We start from the raw sequence: 23,590 nt of genomic DNA on the forward strand, positions 1-23,590 counted from the left end.
GTGTATATTTCTTTAAACGGTGGCAAAACTGGATTATTATCGTTAGGCGTGAAGGTTTCGTGACTCCAATCTGACCGGATGACATGCAGTTTTGTTAAACGGAGCTGTTTCGTTCGTGGGTTTTAAAAACTTTTTTCATGCGCCCACGGCCGACGGAGAAAAGCCGGCCTCCAGTTTAGCTGCAAAGCTTCTGCAAAACACTCCAGGTTTGAAAAATAGGAACGGCGAGTCCCATAAACGCCTGGTCGACTCGTAAAGAGAGACGGCGGAGCGGCTCGGATACAAATAGTTCTCACAAGGTGTGAAACACAACTGCAGGTGAAGTGTGTGTGTGTGTGTGTTTCCTGTAGCATTGTATTGTGGTAGCTGGAGCCCCTGCTGTGACTCGAACAATAATATTGCACTGGTAAAAAAAAACACAAAAAAACATTCCCGTTTCAAATAGTGACAAATAAAATGCTACATTTTTTTCCTCTCAAATATATTTCACCTGAAATTTCCAGAGTAACATTATGATCTTTAGGTAAATAAATAATTCTCAGCCATATAAGTTCTACATATACATCTATACAGCATGTACACGATCCAAACGGGCGGACGTTCAACTCGGAGGCCCAAACGGCCAAAAGCGGAGAACGAAGTGTCAAAAAACGAGAGAAACCTTCAATAAAGTCGCTTGTCGTCAACGGTTACGGCGACATGCTCGACCTCGGCTCTCCGCTCAAAGCTTAAAAACATCTGTTAAAGACACTTTTCTTTCTCTGACATTAACATTAGATTAAAACCGTCACCAAGTCAGTAGCAATACTAAAATGAATGGTTGGGTCTCAACCAGGTTTTCAAAACACACACACACACACGGCTCAAGAAGGGTTATAAAGTTACTTGTCCAATTACCATAAGTCTCCTTCTCAGTAATAACTCAGTCAAATCTTAACACCCCGACATTACACACACACACACACACACACGTTTAGATTAAATGTGACTTCCACATCTAAAGAGAAGCCTCGTCTCGGAAAACGTCCACAAATCTGCTTCGGAATAAACATATAGAAACGTCACGTTTCCTTTTCTTCAGTGTCGTAGTGATCCGGCGATGGTCGTCTGTACTGTTGTGGCTGGATTTCTTCCTTTATGGTCCATTCTAACTAATCTCTTAACCTGATGCATATAAACTTGTATCTCTCTCCTATCTGACTGCTGGTGAGACGCCACAGAATACTCACCCTCTGGACCTCACTGATCAAACACCCACAGGACACAGAGAGTTTGGATCAGTTCAATTCACGTAGATTTATTTGTAACCAACAGTTTCACAAATAAACCTGAGCGGGGTCGGTATTAAAGACAACGACCTCCCTCCACATCTGTCTTTCCCAAGCCCCGAACAAACACATTGACATATTATTTATACATCAGCCTCAATGCACTCGCCTCCGTCCACTCCCTCATTACATATTAGTTCTCGTCACTCAGTGTGACCTCTGTCCCAGTCCAAGCCGGTTACTTTAAGGAATGTGGAGGTTTCTTGCTGACGTCTCCCCCCTCGTTACTTCTCTTATCGTTATTGTGTCTGAGCCTCCTGGTCCTCGCTCTGCAGCCTCCTCTCTGCCGGTTAAGACTGGAGCAGCACAAGGCCGCTGGGTCTATCTCTGTCTGGTGTTGTTGACCCTTGTCTGAGGGAGAGAGCTGTGTGTGCCCTCTCAATCATCTTTGTAGATGAAATTTAAGCCTAATATAACACAATGTAAAAGTTTAATACACCCTATGTATATATGTTGTGGAAGCACATAATTTGAAACATTTTTGTGTATTACACACTCTCACTAGCACCCCCCCCCCCCCGGCTGGCCCTCCAGCAGACAAGGAAAACGTTATGTGGCCCTCTCAGGAAAAGTTTGGGGACCCCTGGTCTCGAGGGACGTCGGGGAGATCAACGTCTCTGTGACCCGGCTCAGGATCGAACGCGCGGGTGTCACGGGGATCGCCGAAGGGGCCTTCGGGTCGTTCACACGCCTCACGTTTCTCGGTTTGAACCAGAACCTTCTGACGGAGGTCAACTCAAACTGGTTGGGCCGGCCCGACGTCCTCGGCGAGCTCGACCTCACGGGGAACCGAATTGAAGTTTTGCACCGGGCTCCTTAACCTCACGAAGCTCAGCCTGAGGGAGAACCGGATCAGAAGTATTGATCCGGATAGTTTTAGCTCCCTCACCGCCTTGGAAGAGTTGGATTTGTCTGGGAACAGGATGACTCGGGTCTCGCCTCAGGCCTTCGGGTCTCTGGGGTCAACCAGGATCCGCCTGGATCGGAACCCCTGGGACTGCTCCTGTGGAGCCGAAGACTTTGTTGACTTCCTCAAAGGTTTGTAAACTATTTATGTCGTCATTTGTTTAAAAAACAAACCTTTTAGAAAGCTGAAGCTGCTTCTCTTCTCAGATCTACAGAACAGAACTCTGCTGGACGGACCGGAGCAGGTGACCTGTGAGAGTCCTCCGTCTCTGAGGGGTCGGCCTGTGTGGAACGTGTCTGTGTGTGTGACGTCACCTCAAGCGGAGACCGTCCACCCCAAACCCACAGAGAGCCTCACATCTGGTACGCCGTCTTCTTAGTTTCTGTTTTGATATTCGTCATGGTTACTATCAGGATTACGTGTCCGCTCATACATATATATATATATAATATTATTTATATATTATTTATATATATTATATTATTTATTTCTATATTATTTCTATATATATATATAATTTTTTTATATATATTATTTATATATATATATATAAATAATATATATATTATTTATATATAATATATATTATATATATATTATATTATTTATATTCATATATTACATGTATATATATATTATATATATATTTATTTATATATTATATTATTTATATATATTATTTATATATATATTTATATATTATATAGTATATACTAATATAATAATCTTCGTCTTTATATCCTGCTTTATATCCTGGTACATTTGATTTTCCTGCGAAATGAATAATAATAGTCTGGTTAGTTCATATTTTGCGATATCATTAGGGCCAAAATGTGAGGACTAAAACGATTGATTTGAATATCAATACATCTTCAGGCCCTCCACATTTGACCGACTAATCTCACCTTTTTACTACAATCATAATATTTGCATGATATTATGACGATATTATGTTTATTTGTCCAAATACTTCGATTCGGTCCATTAAAGTTAGTCTGGAGTTTATGTTGATGGTTCCACCGTGTGGCGAATTGTCGGTAAATATATAAATACATTTAATTCATACAAATATACCTCATCAAATATTGTTTTTTTCTTAGTAAAACAGACGGCCCACTTTTTTCACAATATTTTCTACAAATATCTATCAATTTATTTTTCTTCTGAAAGTATTGCTTTCCCCCTAAAACTATGGATTAATTTTAATACAATAATAGAAAATATTAATATAAATATTTAAGAATTAGATATTATTTAAGTTTGACCTTTAAAATAATAGTTTGATCAGAAATCGGTGGCACAACATATGATCTCACCTCTTCAATAAGAGTTTCTCCAACCATGTAACTAAAAGTGAGAGGACTTTGTTTTCAAAGCGTTTGGTGAAATGTTTAAATTTTTTCTAGAATTTAAACTTTTATTCATCTAACTAAATGTATTCTCTTATTAAAATGGCACATTTAGAAGATGTGCAGCTCTCCTCAGTCTGCCCGTTGTTTCTCTTCAGCAGCTCGTGTGACGGAGGTCTCTGTCACGCCTCCACCGTCTGCCCCGCCCACAACTCTAGCTCCACCCACTGCGATGCCTGGTGCGTCTGGTTCTTTTTGATCTCTGAGCTGTTATACAACTCGTGCTTCACGCGTCCGTCTTTCTCTTCCAGAAACGTGTGCGTCGTCGTCGTCGGTTACCAACATCGTCCTCACACTGGCCCTTCACCGGAGTCAGAGCCACGTCGGCCAGCGCGCGCCTCCTCTCGGCTCCCTGCTGTGCGCCTAGCGAAGATGGAGCGACTTCACACACCGCGACGGAGGCCCGGTCAGGAGACGCAGAGATCCGGGCCGAGGCGGACCCCGGGAGATGAGCCCCAAGGAGACGGAGGTGCCGGTGGAGTAAAAGAAGCTAAACGAGCCGAGGCTGGTGGAGATGGAGACGTAGTCCCCCGCCGTGTCCCCGTCGACGCGGCGCCTTATCTGAGCATCGGTACCAACCAGAACCGACCCGGTCCTGACGATGCCTACAAACAGTCCGCTGAGGCTTCGGGGCAAAGGTCGCGGACGGGAAGAGCCATGAAGAGGATCTCCACCTGGCCACCCGCCGCAGTCCAGTGGTGGGCCAGATGTGAAGCGGAGCAGGAAGAAGAGGAGGAGGAGGAGGAGGAGGGGTTCGCCGCCGTCGCTGTTTGGACGTTTGCAGGTGGTGGGGGGAGAACGCTTTACAGACGGAGGAGCGGCCCCCCGGTTCTGAGGACACCGAGGACGACCCACCAAACCAAGATCCTGTGAAGATGATCACACCGTCTCCGTCTCAGTCCTCACATCCAAGAGACAAGACCACTGCCGCCAGAGGAGGCGGAGCTTAAGGAGGAGGCGGAGGTGGCGCTGAAGACCCCGGACCCAGCAGCCGTGACAGACCCACACTCTGAATGAAGAGACACTTTGTCCGGATCCAGACCTGAACCCGGCAGCGAGTCCCGCGCAGAAGACGAGCGGCGAGGGGGGCGGAGGCGGGACCTCCACCGGCCCGCAGGCTCCTCCTCCCTCCGGTGGCGGCGCCGCCTCCTCGTCGGACGACGAGACGCTGCTGTCCGACAACGAGGACGCCGTCATGGACCTGCTGCACGAGGTCGCGCAGAACAACGGCCGCTGGACCCGAACGCGAGGCCCAAAGAATCCACGAGCAGCGGCGCTGAGGAGTTAAAATGATGCAGAGATAACATGTAAACACAAATGAATGATTCGCTGTTGCAAGCAACGTTAATGTAGGTCAAGTTTAATGTAATATTGCTGCTGCAGTTTTATCAATTATTTAGTGACATTTTAAATTCAGTTTTTTATTTATTTAAAGGTACAGTACTGAGTACCAAACATATCTTAAAGATGCCATTTTAGACCAACATATTTAGTTTCTTTCGCGATTTTAAACCAAGACGTAAACATACCTGCAAACTTGTCACCTTTCGGTGAAATTCGCCGTTTTGAACTCAACATAGGTCATCCACGTGAATCGTGGAGATCCGAAGAGTTTTTGTTTAGGGGGGGGGGGGGGGGGGGGGTCACCTGACCCGTTGCCGTTGAGATTGCAGTGAGACGCGGAGAAAAGTGTGGAGTGGTGCTCTTCGCAATAGAACATCTTTGATGGGGCGTGTCGAGTCTCGGCCAATCAGCGTTCAGATGTCCACAGCGTTTGGGGGTTCAGGTTAGCTTGAATGTTAGTCCGCTACATCTGCTGCTGTCACGCTGCACGGTGTAGCGATGCTAACAAAGTACCCGTACGTTAAACACGATGTGATTTAGCATATTTTTAGTATCGTTACTTCATTAAGAGAGCGATCAGAGCTCACGCGCTGCTCCGTGTCGAGCTGTCTGCGCACACTGCGCTGCGCAGCTCACAGCGAGAGAAGTGGCGCAGCTTTAGAGACTTCGGTTTAAAAAATAAAAAGATGCCAGAAGTGAAATGTTTCAGTCTGTAAAGTTGTGTAACTCTCCAGCTGCTCATCCTGATGAACTGTGGATCATCTGGTCAGAGACTAACGGCCTCATAGTGTATAATCAATGCTATGATGGAACCATGTAGTTTCATTCATAACTGGCTGTATTAATACTAATATTACTGCCATTTGTTAAGTGTTGAAAAAGTTGGTAAAAAGTGAACCATACAGATGTTTTATTTATTACTATTATAGATAAATATACCAGTCTCGTAATTATGGTACCATATTGTTTGTATGGTGTATTGAATTCTGGTATGGGGTATCATGATATTTATGCCGTCGAGGTAGCTCCGCGGAGATTGTGCGCTCTTTTAGTTTTTGTGTTTTTTAAAAATATTTTCTTTGCCACAAACACATCGGCACTAACAGCATACGACCGCAGCACACTTTTGGACATAAACTTTTGCGCAAAACAAGGGGTTTTGTCCACTTTTTCCATCGATCCAGCGTGGCCGGCGGAGATCGTACGAGCGAACCACAACAACAACAGTGGAGCCGCTACTACGGGGAGACGACGAAAACATCGAGGGAAACGGAGCGGAATTCGGAACAGACTGAGAGTTCAAGCCCACCGTCCACCTCTGCCCAGCATCCTTCTTGCCGTTAGTCTCTGGAAAATAAGATGGATGATGTTAGGGCAAGGATCAGATTCCAACGGGACATGAGGACTGTAACATCTTTTGTCTGGCGGAAACATGGCTGACCCGCTGGTGCGGATCGAGTCATATGCCCAACCGAGTCCTTCTCTGTTTTCCGTGCAGACAGAACGGAAGAGTCTGGTAAATCTAAGGGTGGAGGGGTTTGCTTCATGACTAACAACAAGTGGTGCGACCCCAAGAACATTAAGACTCTTTCTCGTTCCTGCTCGCCGAACCTGGAACATCTGACGATCTCATGCCGTCCATTCTACCTTCCCGGGAGTTCAGCTCGGTCATCACCACAGCCGTCTACATTCCACCACAAGCGGACACCGACGTAGCACTATCGGACCTACATGATGTGTTATGTCGGCATCAGAACAAGTATCCCGACGCGGCTGTGGTGGTGGCTGGGGACTTTAACAGGGCAAACCTAAAAAAAGTCATGCCGAACTTTCACCAGCACATTACGTGTGCTACCAGAGGAAAGAACGTTGGACCACTGCTATACGCCATTCAAGAGAGGCTACAAGGCTGTCTCTCTCCCTCCGTTCGGCAAATCGGACCATGCCGCCATTTTCTTGCTTCCGGAGTACCGGCAAAAGATCGCGCGGGAAGCGGTAGTGACGAGGAACGTAAGCGGTGGTCTGACCAATCAGAGGCTGAGCTACAGGACGCTCTGCGTGTCGCCGACTGGGACATGATCCAATCCAGTTCCAGTGACGTCAGCGAGTTTCGGAAGTAGCAATGAGCCTCATAGCAACGCTTAGCGGACACCATCGTCCCCACGGTAAAAGTTAGGGTCTTTCCTAACCAAAAGCCGTGGGTTGATAGATCCATCCGTGAAGCTGTGAACGCCCGTACTGCTGCCTATAACTCCGGTCTTGTATCCGTCAACATGGACGAGTACAAGGCAGCGGTCTATGGACTGAGGAGGGCGGTGAAGAAGGCCAAGAGGAGGTACCGAGACAGAGTGGAATCACAGATGGAGCAGCGCGACACCAGGCGCCTATGGCAGGGGCTACGGACTATCACAAACTACCAGAGCAGACCCGGCGCAATGGTGAGTGCCGACGCATCCCTAGCGGACGACCTGAACTCATTTTATGCACGGTTTGAGGCTAGCAACAACAGCGCTAGCTCGCCGGCTAACAACAACACCGTTAAGCGTAGCCGAGGTGAGTTCTACCGCTGGGGATGAACACACACTCTCTGTGACCGAGCACAGTGTGAGGAGGGCTCTGTTGAGGGTGAACACCAGGAAAGCTGCAGGTCCAGATGGCATATCTGGGCGAGTACTGAAGACCTGTGCTAACCAGCTAGCTCCAGTGTTCACCACAATATTCAACCTCTCCTGGCTGAGTCCGTGGTCCCCCCCTGCTTCAAGAGATCCACTATTGTCCCTGTGCCCAAGAATGCTTCTCCAGCATGTATGAATGACTACCGACCGTGGCCCTCACCTCGGTGGTCATGAAATGCTTTGAGAGGCTGATAAAGGACTACATCTGCGCCTTCCTCCCTTCCTCCATGGACCCGCTGCAGTTTGCTTATCGCCCAAACAGATCCACGGATGATGCTGTCTCCCAGGTACTGCACACCACACTCTCTCATCTGGACAGCCAGAGGGGGCTATGTGAGACTGCTGTTCATTGATTATAGTTCAGCTTTCAACACCATAGTCCCTCCAGACTGGCCGGCAAGCTGATTGAGCTGGGACTGAACACCCCTGTGTGCTTGGATCCTGGACTTCCTGACCGCCAGGCCACAGGTGGTCAGGGTGGGCAGACACACCTCCAAATCCCTCACCCTGAACACAGGATCCCCAGGGTTGCGTCCTCAGCCCCCAACTGTCCTGCCTGTACACATATGACTGTGTGGCCAGGTACAGCTTCAACACCATCATCAAGTTTGCGGATGACACAGTGGTGGTGGGCCTGATCTCCGACAACGACGAGAAGGCCTACCTGGAGGAAGTTGCTGATCTGTCACTCTGGTGCCAGGACAACAGCCTCATCATGAATGTCACCAAAACTAAGGAGCTGATTGTGGACTTCAGGAGGGTACAACAACAGAGGACGTACTCACCACTGGGGATTAACGGGACTACTGTGGAGAGGGTGAGCGGGTATAAATACCTGGGAGTCCACATCACCGAGGATCTGACATGGTCAACGAACACAGACACTCTGGTGAGAAAGGCAAGGCAGCGCCTCTACCACCTCAGGCAGCTGAGGAAATTTAAAGTTTCCCAGAGGATCCTTCAGTCCTTCTACTCTGGAGCTGTAGAGAGCGTCCTGACAGGAAGCATCACAGGAAGGCTCTGCAGAGAGTAGTGCGTTCGGCTGAACGCACTATTGGAACTACACTCCCCACCCTGCAGGACTTGTACACCAGGAGGTGCAGAACCAGAGCCGGCAGGATCATGAAGGATCCTCACCACCCCAACAACAGACTGTTTCAGCTGCTGCGGTCAGGCAGGCGCCTCCGTAGTCACGCTGCAAGAACAGAGAGACTGAGACGGAGTTTCTTTCCTCAGGCCATCAGGATTGTGAACTCCGACCTCACCAGGACCCCCACATAGACCCACATAGACCCACACAACTGCCCCTCTTAGGCACACACACACACACACACACTTACTGTAAATATTGTGTTGTTTTTTATTGTAAATAGTGTGTACTTGTTGCCCTTGCACATTCCTGCTGAGCATTGCCACTTTCATTTCACTGCACACCCTGTGTGTGTATGTGACAAATAAAACATCTTGAATCTTGAATCTTGAATGGCAGGTATGTAATATGTATAGAAGTTATAATATGAGTATCGTGACAAACAGGTAGAGACAGAACAGATTCAGGGAGAAGTCCATGAGGACTGTTCAGGCAACAAAAAAGGAAGTTGGTTCATGAATGACTTTAACCATATTTCATATAATGAGAATGTATATTTGTGATTACTATCATTATAGGGCTGAGTCAGAGCGGAGGACCTTTTGTTCTTAAACTGTTTATTATCATTATTTAGATTTGTGGTCAGAACAATAAAATGACTGTAGTGGTTCTAAAAGCTTTGAGGCGTCAAACAACGTGGATGTGGTGACAAAAAACAAACAAAAAAGAAAGTCACCTGTGCACCCCCTCCCCCCCCCCCGTTGTCACCTTTTTCACCCCTCATGAGTTTGCAGGTATGCGTAAAGCTTTAGCAGATTAATTTGACCCGGGTCACACACAAGAGTTATTGATCTCCTCTCAGCAAGAAAGAAGAGTAGTTCCCAAAATATCAAACCATTTCCATCAGAACTGTTTATTTTGATTGCTGCTGCAGTTTGTTTGACTATCTAAAGTCAACAATACTCCAATAAATACATTTATATCTCCATATTCATCAAGTGTTCATTTGACGCTCTGGGATGAAAATAAATACATTTAAAAAAAGAAAAGCTCTTTTCATCATTGTATCCGGCTGCATGCAGCATTTTATTTGTTCATATCCGTATACGTCGAGAAGTTCACTCGCTCCCCATGAGAAATCGTACAAAATGTATCAACCCCTTTAGACAATGACTTAAAAACAACGTGGAGGTAAACCGGGCAGCGAGTGGACACAACATGCACGTTCATAGAAATACACGGTATCAAATAACGGCCCCGACCCGCAAGCGGTCGACTCGGTCGTGGGTTTCTCGAGCCGTCGGCCCCCGAAATGTACAAAACGGATTTGTTCTTGGCAAGCTTGAATCTCAAAACATGCTGTTGGAGTGTTTACATGCCCCTCGTGGTGTTGGTAAGTACGGACACGAAGATGAGGAGGAAAGGAGGAGGAAGATGTTACACGGATCGGCACGGCGACCGCTTCTTCCCTCCTCCGCTCTCTGGCCTGTGAACGGACACTTCTAGACTAAATACAGTTCAACAAGAGAAAACAACCATCTGAGATTACATCACCGTCTCGTCATATTCCTTCAACATAAATAACAACGGCTCCAACCGAAACACGAGGTTAAGACAAAAAGAAGAAGCATGACGTGTTCCTGCACTCGACAGGAAAGGTCAAATCGGGGTTAAAGGGTCACGCCGGTTCGCTCCACACGTCCCCGAACAGCTTAGTGCAAAAGAGGCGTTCAGGTCCTCCTCGCCCAGAGAGGAGCCAACAGCTCCGACTCACGATGAACACGGCAGAGGAGCGACAGCAACACGATTCTGCTCCTCGTGACGAGAGTTCAGAGCTCTGGAACTGGAGGATCTCCGTGTGAAAGATATTTAACTTCAAAGAGTTCAGAGTGAATCAATAGAAACACGAGAGCCGGACTGATGCTGTCTTTACATCGGAGAGCCGCATGTCGGTCAACACGCCTAGTTTGACGAGACGCTAGCTAGCTTAGCATAACTTTAGCTTAGCATAAACACATACAACACAATACAGATCCAATCCACTCGAGGTGCTGCAAGCCATCCCCCCAACTCCCATTACTTACCCTTTATGCTAAGCTATGCTAAGCTAAGCAACTGCTAGCTCAGATATGAAATAGCATTTACACTTTTTTCCTCATGATTTCAAACTATTCCTTTAAAATTGTGTCTGGATAAAACATGAAACAAACCACGCACACTTTAGACATAACTCTGTCTAATGTGCTCAAGTTCAAGCGAAGAAAAATAAGACTAAATAAATTCAAACGTGTTGCGGGAAAACTTACAACATTTGCTCAATGAATACAACACAAATATAAAAACGTGTTATTTAAGTTAAAATAGCCTCCATGATCCTTTCAGCTCGGCCAATAAATCTGTCAGGCTCCAAAATAATAACCAATACCACTGATATCACGATGCATCACATGCACAATGGCACAAAATCTACAAATAATTAAAAAAGATATTTACAAAGCAAGATAGGAAAGACGTACTGTATAGCAGACTTGGTTTGGGACACTTTGAATACAATAAATGAATATTTCACAATCACAACAACCAAAAATCTAAAAATAACCAAGTGTCCAAAACAGCACAACAAAGGAGAGAAATGCTGACGGTGCTAATATGGCTGATGAACACCGCAGTGTGTGTGTGTGTGTGTGTGTGTGTGAGTGATCACTGTCGTAAAAACGGTTTGTGCTCATAAAGAAAAAAATAATCTGTAAATTAGGAAAAGTGCACATGTATGTACCCCCCCCCCCCCCCCCAGAGTGGAATGATTTGTTATCCTGTGCGTCGTCGACTGTCCAAAGACCCCCCACTGTCTCCTGGTCCCCCCGGTCCGAGGAAGGGGAGCCACTTCCTGTGCGAGGGGGGACGGACGTGTGCAATAACCGAGGAGGGGCGGGGGGGGCGATGACGAGGCACTCTTCATGCATCCTCCTGTAGCAGCTCAACGTGACGCACCGGTCACTGTGGACGTCTGTTCTTCATCTGTGTGAGGCCCGGGGGCGGTGGCTGAGAGGTTACGGTGTCGGGGAGGAGGAGGAGGAGGAGGGGGGGAGGCTTCAGAGGTGAGTCTCGTCCCTCGTCTCTGTGCCAAAGTCCTGCCGGTTCCTGGTGCCGGGTGTCTGACCCCCCTGCGAGTCCTCCGGCATGTGAGCCAGCGGGTCGGACCGGATGATGTACCTGCAGAGACAAAGCCACCCGTTACGCGTGGGTACGACCCGGGACGTCCTCAGGGCGGGAGGGGGCTGACTCTGGGTCCATCTTTCAATCAGGGGGTTGGTGGTTCAATCCCTGCCCTAGTCAATGTGTCCTTGAGCAAGACTCTTAACTCTGAACTAGTAGTAGTGAGTCGCTTTGGATGAAACAAACGCCCTTGTGGTACATAAGAATGTGTCGGCGTGCAACTTTCCTCGGCACTGTTTTTTTCTCCCGCTTGTAACACTGACGCTCTATAACGCCCTTTGAGGCTCTTTGAGGCCCTTTGAGGCTCTTTGAGGCTCTTTGAGGCCCTTTGAGGCCCTTTGAGGCTCTTTGACGCCCTGAGACGATCTGTCCCTCATCATTACATTTACGATGACATAACACTCGTGTTCCCAAAGCACTCGGCCATAAGAGAATCAGAAGGGTCTTACACAACGTCGTTGAGCTCCAGCACGGTGTCAGGAGGCGGGTTGATGAGGACGTAGGACAGCGTGTTCTGGTGGTCGTTCATCTCGTCTGGAAGGAGAGGAAGAGGAGACCGTCAGTGACCTTCGTCTTCATCATCATCATCATCATCAGCCCCAAATGAGCCCTCTGACCACTAAACCATGTGAGGCTCCAATGTCTCCCTGGTCTCGGGGGGGCAGTGACCTCCCATCAGCATCAGGATGCTCGTCTCCTAGTCTGGCTGTCAGTCGGAGAGATTATCGACTGTTGACAATTACAATTTAACTTCTTTTCTTTTTTTATTACTAAATTTACCGCCACATTTCGCAGTCGATTAGATTACCAGGCCGATCCGTGAGGCCGATACCAATATTGTTATTTAAAGGTTTAAACAATCATGTAATTATCAATCGTTTCATCAAGATATTGACAAATAACACTTTTTCTTCAACTATATATTAAATTAAATGATTTTTAATTCAACATGGCGTTTTTCTGTATTAGTGCAATGTTTAACCAAACCCTCTTCATCTAATCCAGAGTACGTTAAGTAGTTTACCGGTTCATTATGCAACTCTTTCAGCCGTCTATAAACGGTTACCTGTAAATTGTTTCCACATTATTTGAACATTAACAATATTCGTTTACGTCTTTTCCAAAATGCTAACGAGGGAGCAGCGTTGCACTCCGGAGGTCTGGAATGTACTCCAGGAAACTGCTACACTGGCTCCCCTGATGAGTCATGTGACTGTGTGTGTGTGTGTGTGTGTTCTCTGGCTCCTACTTGCTTTACGTGATGGACGCAGTGAAAAGGAGGGCATAAGTGTCTCCGTGACAACCCACCTGCTTGTGGCCCTTTAAAAAGCCGGAGGGGGGGGGGGTGGGAGAGAGAGAAGGGCCGACCGTTACTGACAGGGCACTGTGTGGGACAAGGGGGGGGGGAGGGGCCCATGCTGCCTGCTGACGGACACGCCCCCCCCATGCGCAGCTTCACAGCGCAGACGGCATGCAGACAGTCTGCGTAACAAATCGATCCCCATCGCATTCTCTTTTTTGTGTGTTTTATTCTCCGGCGCATTCCACACTGGACCAAGGCGGCAGGTTGCCATGCCAACGGACGACACTCAGCGCGTCCCCCCCCTTGTCATCACACACACACACACACACACACACTCACACATACACACGCTCCAGCATCCTACTGGACCAAACCTAGTGGAGCAGAACGCATTGGGAGTGTGAGAGTGGAAGAGCACCACCTGCTGCTGGTGAGTACACAAGTTCTACAGGGGGGGGGGGGGGGGGGATAAGTAGCACGTCAGAAGTGGAGAGAAAAATAAACATGGGAGTGATGTAGCAGATTAGCAATTTGTTTTTCTCCTCTAATCCACACTTTGTTTTCGTTGACTGAGTGTATTAAATATGATACCACGGCCACAGAACCCTCACACAGTGCAGGAAGTCTTGAATTACTGGTGCTTTTTATTTGTTTTGAGGTTTTCCTTTTATTCTCCATTTTGCAAAACATGTTGACCTCTTGGTCTCCATCAGGCCGAGTCACCTGCTAAAGTTCAGACTGAAGGCAAAAGCCCCTCAAAACTATCAAGAAACGCTTCCCTCAAGAGCACTTCAGAGGTTTGGCCACTGGGGGGCGCCAGAAACAAGATTCTAACTGAGGGTCGGATCTGAATATCTTAATGTGCCGCTACTGGCAGGTGGACGTCTGAATCAGTGCTCACACTGGATTAAACTACGGTACCAGCACTCTTAAGAAATGAAGGTCAACATAAACAAGTGGCCATGGTACGAGTGTGGAGACCTCGAGGGGTCCTGGTGTACGGAAATAACAACGTGGCAGAGTTTCTTTATCTTCTACATCGAGACGTCCTTGTGGACGTATCCCGACGTCTGGACTTTTCATTTCTCCACCAAACCTTCCATCCACAGACATAATGCGCTCCGCCCCGCCCCGAGGTCCCGCAGCCCCTCGGGAACATCGTCAGCTCACGAGAACACGATGCAGAACACAGCAGGGAGAGAGAGAGAGAGGGATAGTAGAGTGAGGTAGTGAGAGATTGGCTGTCGATCTGCCCACACACACACACCACACACACACACCATGCAGTTGCAGTGCTGCGAGCAACGAGCTAACCTGACGGCTTGGTCCTCTGTATACGGTTGCTCTGAAATGTCCTGCAACTCTTAGCAACGGCATTCACTGTCAACGCCAATGTCCTAATTTGTGCATTTAGAACTAACTCCACAAAAGAAAGATCAGACTAAAGAGTTAAAAGAAACACACACATAAAAATAAAAAAAAAGGATGAATAACGATCTGTGTATAAATAAATTGATCGCGCTAATCTTCAATGGCCGCCGCCGCCGCCGCCCTCCTCATCGTGGTGACAGTGTAATGAAGAGCACACACAAAGTTACCTTGCAAATATCCTAGATTTACTCGATTCATGACATCGCTCGCAGTGAGATTAGAAACATCCTCTACAGGCCGAAAAGGAAGGAAGATAGAAGAAGAGAGAGAGAGAAGAAGAAGAAAAGAACAAAGGAGGAAGAGGAGGAGGAGGGGGGGACAAGAAAAAAGATCAGGCAGGCAGCGAATGCATTTGCAGTGTCAAAAACAAAACGTTGAAGTAAAATGGTGCGAGGGATGCAAAGCAGCCACAGATCGGTCCCAGAGGGGCCACGCTTCACGGGGCCACCCAGAGGGGCCACTCCCGAGCCTCGGGGGTTTCTTCCCCTGAAGCGTCCTGAATCGATAGCGTTAAGAGAATATATTTTAAGCACGTGCACATCCATAAGATTCTGCTTTTGGGTCTGAAGCGTGAAGCTGGGTGGAGAGAACAAACGAAAAAAAAGAAAGAAAGTAAAGAAAAGACGTGAGCCGATCAAGAGAGCAGGCGAGGTCACGTCTGCTGCTGCGTCTCCATGCGGGTTCATCCACACGTCCATGAGCCTGACGTGTGGGATGAAACTGACGTGACAAAATGAAGTTACGGATGAGGAGGATGATGATGATGTGTGATATAAATGACGTGTACTACCACGAGCCACGGCGCCGCATCTTACGAGGCAGTGAGATGACGTTCAACGACTGGAGCACAGATTGGAGTTTTATTATTTTTTTAATGTATATATATATTTTTTTAAACCATGGCTTAAATAACTGAATTGGTTGAGAGTGGGCGGAGCTAAAGAATCCCCCTGAACTGGTACTTTTTCTATTGAGGAGAAACGCTGCAGCTGCCCAGTAATGCAGCTTCTGACTATTAATTCAACAAAATATATATATATATTTTTTCTTCTAACTGTTCAATATTTTATTAGAAGTTTCCACAGCAGCGAGAATAATGATGTAAACTTTAGAAAATGAACGCAGCTCGTGACTTAATAACATTTAACTGCAACGTGACTTTATCTCTTTTTCATACACAACCATGATTCTATTTTTTTATTTATTTCAGCACTTTTATTTACATACTGCACTAAATATGTTATGAGATAATAGTCCAATTATAAAATCATACATTATCAACTTTTTGATGATATACTTTACCATGATTCTTTGTGACATTTTATGACAATATCATTTTTTAAATAATGCTTTAATGGCATTAAAAAAAAATCAACATTGTGTATATAATTAACAATACGATAATTTTTTAACATTTCCTTTAAAAGTTATGAGGTACCTATTTTTTGTTTATAATTAACTATATTATGACTTGTTTCCAATATTTTTTTTGTATTAAATTTTACGTGGCATACTACACTATGACTTATTATTAATATATAGTATAAACAGAAAAATGAAAATGTTCAAACCATAAATCTGAGATTTTTAGGCTCCGCCCACTGAGGTTAAACTCAACCAATGTCATTATATCCGCCTCCTGCTGCCTTTAACACATATAAACTGTATTTATACTACCGAGACTCCAATCTGCAAAACATAACCGTTTGCATCATTATACATATCCATGCACATTATGACTAATTATGCTGAAATAACTCAGAACTCACACGTCATACCACCTATACAGTTATTATTCTTGTGTACACATATGAAGCGAGATGTGTCTTTATTACGCAAAAAAAAGAAAAGGTTTTTATGCTGATTATGAAATCCGTCCAAAAGATCTATTTTCATCTGGATGTAAAATGTGTATTATACAGTATTGATCCGCCCAATAGAAGCTTTTATATTATTTAACTGAGATCCACTGTTCTACGTATGCGTTCGCCAGATGTCTTTCAATATGTATATATTGTATATGTTTTAATATGAAAATATTAAATATTATATTTTTAAAAAGCACTTTTTTTTTTATCAGTGAAAGTTTGAATTTGAGAGCAACTTTTTTTGAATTTGAGCGCAAAGGTTTTAAATTTGAGAAACAGTTTTAAATCTGAGAGCAACGTTTTTAAATTTGTGAGCAACGTTTTTAAATTTGAGAGCAAAGGTTTTAAATTTGAGAGCAATGTTTTCTACAAATTCTAGTTTCATCAGCAAAATTTGCTCTTGAAACCTTTTTGTTTGTTGCGTAATAAAGACACAAAACGACCTTCACATACACACGCACAAGTCGTACGTTGTAAACCGCTACATTGACTTAACGTCCTCATTAAGCAACAGGCGGCTCTTGATTCCTGTAAATCCGGCGCCACCAGGGGGCGCACTCACCGTATCCCACGGTGGGCAGGCCCAGGTGCTTCATGCGGTTCTTGACCAGCTCGTTCAGCTCCTGGCGCTCCGACCGCCGGTACAGGTTGAGCCTCTGCTGTGAGATGCGATCGGCCCGGCTGGACGGCTTGGTGGTCTTCCTGCTGAGCCGCCGCACCCACTGCATGCTCTTCTTCCTCAGCAGCGGGTGCTCCGATTGGTCGCTGGTGGTGGAGTTCCTGTGGGCCTTCTTCTCCTTCCAGGACTCCCCTCGCTCGCGCTGCTCCTCGCCCTGCTGCATGTTGACGGACACCTGGGACTGGGGAGGCAGGGCGGCGGCGTTACCGCGTGTTAGTTATGTTTATTAAAGAAATACCTGCGTGTGTCACAATAGAATAATCTGACATATTTAATGCCTTTGTAAGTGCACATTCTCAGGTGTCTGGATTATCAAGATGCAACTAATGAGCTTCACATTTTTAAAATGCAAGTTTTGAATTATTGGAGAGCAAAAACAAAACCAAAAAAAGAGGATATTTAAAGGAAAATATCCAAATGATAAAAGAGGAGCACGTTGGGATCTTACCTGTGCGTTACTGTCCTTGCTCTGAAACAAGAGACGGACAAACACACACCCAAAGAATAAAATAAATGCAACAAAAATGGAGGCATCCAAAGCTAAATAAATCACCCCAAGAGGCTCACACGTTGGCACGTTAAATATTAAATGTGGTGCATTTACTGTTTGATTTTCCACTATTTAAATGGTGAATTGTGACGTGTCTAGTTCATGGCTGATGAGCCAATTGGACAACCTGCTGAATATCATATTGGGCTGATTTATTTGTGTTATTAATCACACTGGTTATAAAACGGTGAAAGATGTTGAGTAACTTTTGGTTGGCAGTGACTCAGATGCATCATTTCACATTTTTTATTTCCTTCTCCAGTCATGAAGAAAGATCTTTTTTTTTTAAAGGAGCGTGGGAGAATGGATAAAAATGTATATGAAAGGAGAAAAGAATAAAAGGTAAGCTTGAGGGATAGACGAGGAGGAGTGAAAAAAAAGGGAGAAAAATTGCGGAAATAAATCACAGAAAATATTTTTAAAAATCAACCACACATAATGTGGAACTGAATAATGGAAGAGAGCTGAACACCAGGAGCTCAGACGCGAAGCCTCCGCTCACACTGGACTCGCCTCGGCGGTGGAGAACATGTGCGACTCGGTGCGGTAGATGCCGATGGGGATCTCGGCACTGGAGGAGCAGAGCTTCTGGAACAGCCGGCCGTAAGTCCTGATCCACAGATCCTCCTCCGTGATCTTCATCTGAGGAAATAAGAAAAGAAAAACAAGTTTAGATTCCAGCACCAAAACTCATTGAGCTCAAACAACAACAAGGAAGTCTCTCTGACTCACGGCACACAGGTACCCGGAGCCGGGCGTGGTGTCCAGGCCCAGCAGCAGCCTGGCGATGGCGATCATGTAGTCCTTCACGAACGACTGGCGGGAGCAGAGAGGAGGACGGCGGCCATCATGGTTATACTTTCACGAATTATATACACTACCGTTCAAAAGTTTGGGGTCACCCAGACAATTTCATGTTTTTTCATGAAAAATAAGACATTTATTTATCAAATTAATTGCAAAATTAATAGAAAATATAGTCAAGACATTGAAAAGGTTAGAAATAATGATTTTTATTTGAAATATTAATTGTGTTTTTCAAACTTGTCTCTCAAAGGAAGGCCAGTTTTTTTTAAATATATGATTTATTTGTAGAAATTACAAAACAAGACTTAAAGTACAATATACCTCACAAATAAGGAGTGAAAGGATAACATATCACAGTCAAATGGTGAGGATACACATTACAGCCCCCCCTCCCCTCCCTTTCCCAAAACAAATAGACAACACGACAATTTGATAGACAAACAGAAAATAAAGTTATAAACGCAACCAAAACCCAACATCAACAACTGGCTGTGGAATGCTTGGAGTGACAGATAATATTTTGGCCACCTTCTCTGACCTTCAACTCTCTCACATCTATAGATACATGCACTCACACACACATATCCACTTGCATTAATTGAGCAGTGTAAAGACTATAAATGAGAAAAAATAAATAAACAATAACTAAAATAAACAGAAACAAAAGACATACACATAAAAATAAACAATAAATAAAAACAAACAACAAAAAAGGTATTGAAAACAACTTAAAGAAAAATGCTGCATGCTGCGAGTGTGCTACTAATTAAGCTAGTTAAAACAGGGCACTGGTGCGTTGTTGGGGCGAATTAATCAATGGCGGCGATATCTAGTTGGGTAGACCTGACGTGCTCTAAGAATGGTTCCCAGACCTTACAGAACTTAGTGGAAGTGCCTCGTAAAGAGTACTTAATTTTTTCTAGTGACATGAAACGAAGGGCATCTCTAAGCCATTGAGAGTGGGAGGGGGGGTGGGAGTTCTTCCAATGTAGCAGGATAAGACGCCTCGCTAAGAGTGACAGAAAGGCCACAAGTTCACAGAAGTAAGACGGTAGTGAGTTCCCAGAAGGTAGAACACCAAACAGGGCAACTAATGGTGAGGGACAGATTTTGGTAGAAGTTACGGCTGAAAGAGTGTCAAAGACACCCTTCCAGAACGGCACAAGTACAGGACAATCCCAGAACATGTGGCCAAGACTGGCAGGTCCTAAATGGCACCGATCACAGCGTGAGTCAGTACCTGGGAATATACGAGCCAGTTTACTCTTGGACCAATGAACCCTGTGCACTACTTTGCACTGTAAGATTCCATGCCGGGCATAGACAGAGGATGAGTGGACCCATTTCAAAGCCTTCTCCCACACCTCAGGGTCTATCTCCATGTTAAGATCAGCCGACCATGCAGTACACAAGGCATCAGAGGTTGAGGATTGGTGCGCAAGAAGAGTGTAGTAAATCCTTGATATAGTACCTTTCCGGTAAGGGTTAATTTTAAGGATGGTGTCTATAAGTGTGGGAGACGGTATGGAGGGAAAGTTGGGAAAGCGGTTGCGGACAAAATCTCTTATCTGCAAATACCTGAAAAAGTGGGTTGAAGGCAAGTTATAAGCCTGTGCTAACTGACCAAAAGAAGCAAATTTACCATCAATGTAAAGATGGTTAAAGGATAAGATTCCTTTGTCTCTCCAGATTAAGAAAGCATTATCCATAATGGATGGAGTGAATAAGGGGTTATTGTAAACAGGAGCCAGACCAGGTATAGATTGCAATGTAAATTGTTGTTTAAATTGTGTCCAGATTTTAAGACAGTTTTTCACAACAACACTGTCTGAGTGCACATATGATGGAATAGATGTGGGGAAGCACAGGAGGGACATCAGAGATGATGAACCACATGTGGCCTCCTCAACCTGTAGCCAAGGTGGGGGTTGGTCATTAGTGCAACAGCAGTGTAACAAGGCTCTAATGTTTGTTGCCCAGTAATAGAGTGAGAAGTTGGGGAGGGCTAGACCACCCAGCTCCTTAGGTTTTTGTAAAGTGTCTTTTTTAATTCTAGGGGGCTTCTTGTTCCATAAGAATTGGGAAATTGTGTGGTCAAGTGAGCGAAAGAAATGTTTAGTAAGGAAAATGGGTATACATTGGAAGAGATATAGAAATTTTGGGAGCACATTCATTTTAACACAGTTTATCCGCCCTGCAAGAGAGAGGCAAAAGGGACCACCGCTGGAGATCCTGAGTCAGCTTTGCCAGAAGAGGGGAGAAATTGAATTCATATAAGTCGGAGTATTCTTTAGTTATACAGACACCTAAGTACTTAAAATGTTCAAGAGACGTTTTGAAAGGCAAGTCAGACAATGGATATGCCATGGCTGCAGCATTGATTGGCATTAATTCACTCTTTTGGAAATTTAGTTTGTAGCCTGAAATTTGACCAAACTCCTCCAGTAAGTTTAAGACGAGAGGGAAAGCTCTGTCTAAGTCAGAGACAAAGAGTAAGAGGTCATCCGCATACAGAGACACTTTATGTTCAACGCCACCCCTTGAAATACCTGGTATCTGACCTGACCTGAGGGCCACCGCCAGTGGTTCAATGGCGATGGCGAACAAGAGTGGAGAGAATGGACACCCCTGACAGGTCCCACGCTTGAGAGGGAAGTAATCAGAGTAATCATTGTTTGTGCGAACACAAGCTTGGGGGGACGTATACAAAAGCCTAATCCATGATATGAAGGTATTACCAAAGCCAAAACGTTTTAACAAAGAAAAGAGGTAGGACCATTCCACACGGTCGAATGCCTTCTCTGCATCCATGGAGATGACCACCTCAGGGGTGTCAGAGGGTGTCGGTGCATAGAGAATATCAAACAAACGTCTAACATTATGAAAAGAGTGTCGGTCTTTAACAAACCCTGTTTGGTCAGGACCTATAATAGTTGGTAGTACAGCCTCCAAACGCCTAGCAAGCACTTTGGCCAAGAGTTTGACATCGGCACATAGCAGAGAGATGGGGCGGTAGTTACCACAAGAAAGTGGATCTTTGTCCTTTTTTAAAAGGAGAGAAATAGTGGCCTGTCTTAACGTGGGGGGAAGATTACCATTTTGCATAGATTCATTGAACATGTTAAGTAAAATTGGAGCTAATTGATCTGAGAATGTCTTATAAACTTCAGCCGGGAGGCCATCTGGGCCTGGGCATTTACCACTCTGCATCAGCATCAAAGCACTACTGAGTTCACCAATCGAAAAGGGTTCATCCAGTCTAGATGATGTTGCCCCGTCAATGGAGGGAATCTTTAAAGAGTTAAAAAAAACATCATATTTTTTCTCATCAGCCAGGCATTCAGAGGTGTATAATTTGGCATAGTAGTCTCTGAAATGGTTGTTAATTACCTGTGGGTCAATAGTTGTCCCATCTATAGAACTGATCTGAGTTATATGTTGTGATGAAGATGCTTGTCGGAGTTGGTGTGCAAGCAGTTTACTAGGTTTGTCTCCAAACTCATAGTATTTATGACGGGATTTTAACAGTGACTCCGCAGCTTCGTTAGAAGCCAGGAGATCAAATTCAGCCTTTTTCATCAGTAATTCTTTTGAAAGATCTGCATTGGGCGAGTCCACACATCTAGACTGCAGTTCTGATATATCTCTAGCAAGGCTAGCACCTTTCTCTGAGGTGATCTTTCTCTGATAAGCTGAGTAAGATATTATTTCTCCTCTCAGGTAGGCTTTGCATGCCTCCCAGATGACTGCTGCCGATGTATCTTGGTTAACATTGGTAGAGATAAAAAGATCAATGCGGTTCTTCATGGTCGAAACAAAGTTTGGGTCAGAAAGTAATAAAGAATTAAAGCGCCATGGGGAGCGCTTCACAGGTCTACCGGGAAGAGAGATGTCGACAACCACTGTTGCATGGTCAGATATCACAATGGGATTGTAGGAGCATGAACTAACAGATGGTAGAAGTTTGCTATCAATGAGAAAGTAATCAATACGGGAGAATGTGCCATGGACAGGAGAGAAAAAAGAAAACTGTTTAGTACTAGGATTGAGAAAGCGCCAGGCGTCTGCGACTGCATATTGCTCCATAAACATCTGAATAACTTTTGCTGATTTAGATAGACCAGAGGGCTTATTGGATGATCGATCAAGTGAAGGGTCAAGACAGCAATTGAAATCACCAGCAAGAATGAGTTGGTGGGAGTCCAAGTTAGTGAGAGAGAAGAAAACGTTTTTGAAAAACTGATCGTTGTCCCAGTTTGGACCATACACATTTGCCAAAATCAAGTTATGACCTCCTATTTTGCCTGTGATTATGACATAGCGCCCATTTGTGTCAAACACCACTTTGGTCACGGAGAGTGGCACCGATTTGTGAATAAGAATTGTAACCCCCCTGGCTTTACTTGAAAAGGAGGAGTGAAAAACCTGGCCCACCCACCCCCTCCGGAGTTTAAGGTGGTCTGAAGGCAGAAGGTGAGTTTCTTGTAAAAAGGCTATTTTAGTGTTTAAACGTGTACGGTGGTTAAACACTTTGTTACGTTTAACAGGGGAGTTCATACCCCTAACATTCCAACTAACAAATCTTAAAGCGCCACCCGGTGTACGCAGGGTATTTGTATTTGCCATCATTTTATAGGGTGTTTTTGGGTCTGTGTGCAAATAACAATCATTGATTCGCCTGCCAGAGGCAACGCCTGTTCCCATCCCTGCACCGGAGATGAGAGGTAAAACACTCGACTAAGTTGGACACATACAGTTTTAAGAGCAGCATGCACGCAGGATACAAGAAAATACACATAAAACACATACAAACTAACTGAGATTACATTAACCCGAAGCCCCCCCTCACCCACCCCCCCCCCATACTTCCAGCTGCTGCCCTAACTGGCAGCAACATGGAATCCTCTGATTCTCTGATCAGCATGTTTTCCACACTTCCTAACGCCGACGCGCTGCTCCCACATTACAGGAAGTGTATGTTCA

General features: G+C 45.2%; 2 protein-coding genes across 5 annotated transcripts in view; one reads left to right on the forward strand and one right to left on the reverse strand.

Moving 5' to 3' along the window:
* Positions 1–2,012: 2,012 nt before the first annotated feature.
* Positions 2,013–6,313, forward strand: LOC130196043 (uncharacterized). The gene is made up of 5 exons (XM_056417877.1): positions 2,013–2,597; positions 3,743–3,823; positions 3,896–4,513; positions 4,558–4,573; positions 4,645–6,313. Exons 3-5 carry the CDS (start codon positions 4,017–4,019, stop codon positions 4,930–4,932), a joined length of 801 nt encoding a protein of 266 aa, XP_056273852.1. The 5' UTR covers positions 2,013–2,597; positions 3,743–3,823; positions 3,896–4,016; the 3' UTR covers positions 4,933–6,313.
* Positions 6,314–11,840: 5,527 nt separating this feature from the next.
* The window catches only part of kcnt1b (potassium sodium-activated channel subfamily T member 1b), a 79,521-nt gene continuing 67,771 nt past the window's right edge, over positions 11,841–23,590 (reverse strand). For 2 of the 4 annotated variants that reach the window (XM_056419627.1, XM_056419626.1), the window contains 7 exons: positions 18,533–18,616; positions 18,314–18,442; positions 17,699–17,719; positions 17,134–17,431; positions 14,871–14,933; positions 12,419–12,503; positions 11,841–11,966 (listed from right to left, as the gene is read on the reverse strand). In XM_056419627.1, the coding sequence (XP_056275602.1) occupies positions 11,846–11,966; positions 12,419–12,503; positions 14,871–14,933; positions 17,134–17,431; positions 17,699–17,719; positions 18,314–18,442; positions 18,533–18,616 (801 nt within the window). In that variant the 3' untranslated portion in view covers positions 11,841–11,845. The remainder of the gene's footprint in view (positions 11,967–12,418; positions 12,504–14,870; positions 14,934–17,133; positions 17,432–17,698; positions 17,720–18,313; positions 18,443–18,532; positions 18,617–23,590) is intronic. The other 2 variants (XM_056419630.1, XM_056419628.1) reach the window with 1 other exon arrangement.

The sequence above is a fragment of the Pseudoliparis swirei genome, chromosome 7 (genome assembly GCF_029220125.1).
Source record: "Pseudoliparis swirei isolate HS2019 ecotype Mariana Trench chromosome 7, NWPU_hadal_v1, whole genome shotgun sequence".
Classification (NCBI taxonomy): Eukaryota; Metazoa; Chordata; class Actinopteri; order Perciformes; family Liparidae; genus Pseudoliparis; species Pseudoliparis swirei.

What these genes read in the sequence shown, in the direction of transcription:
- LOC130196043 (XM_056417877.1), top strand. Translation starts at nt 4,017, where the DNA reads ATGGAGCGACTTCACACACCGCGACGGAGGCCCGGTCAGGAGACGCAG.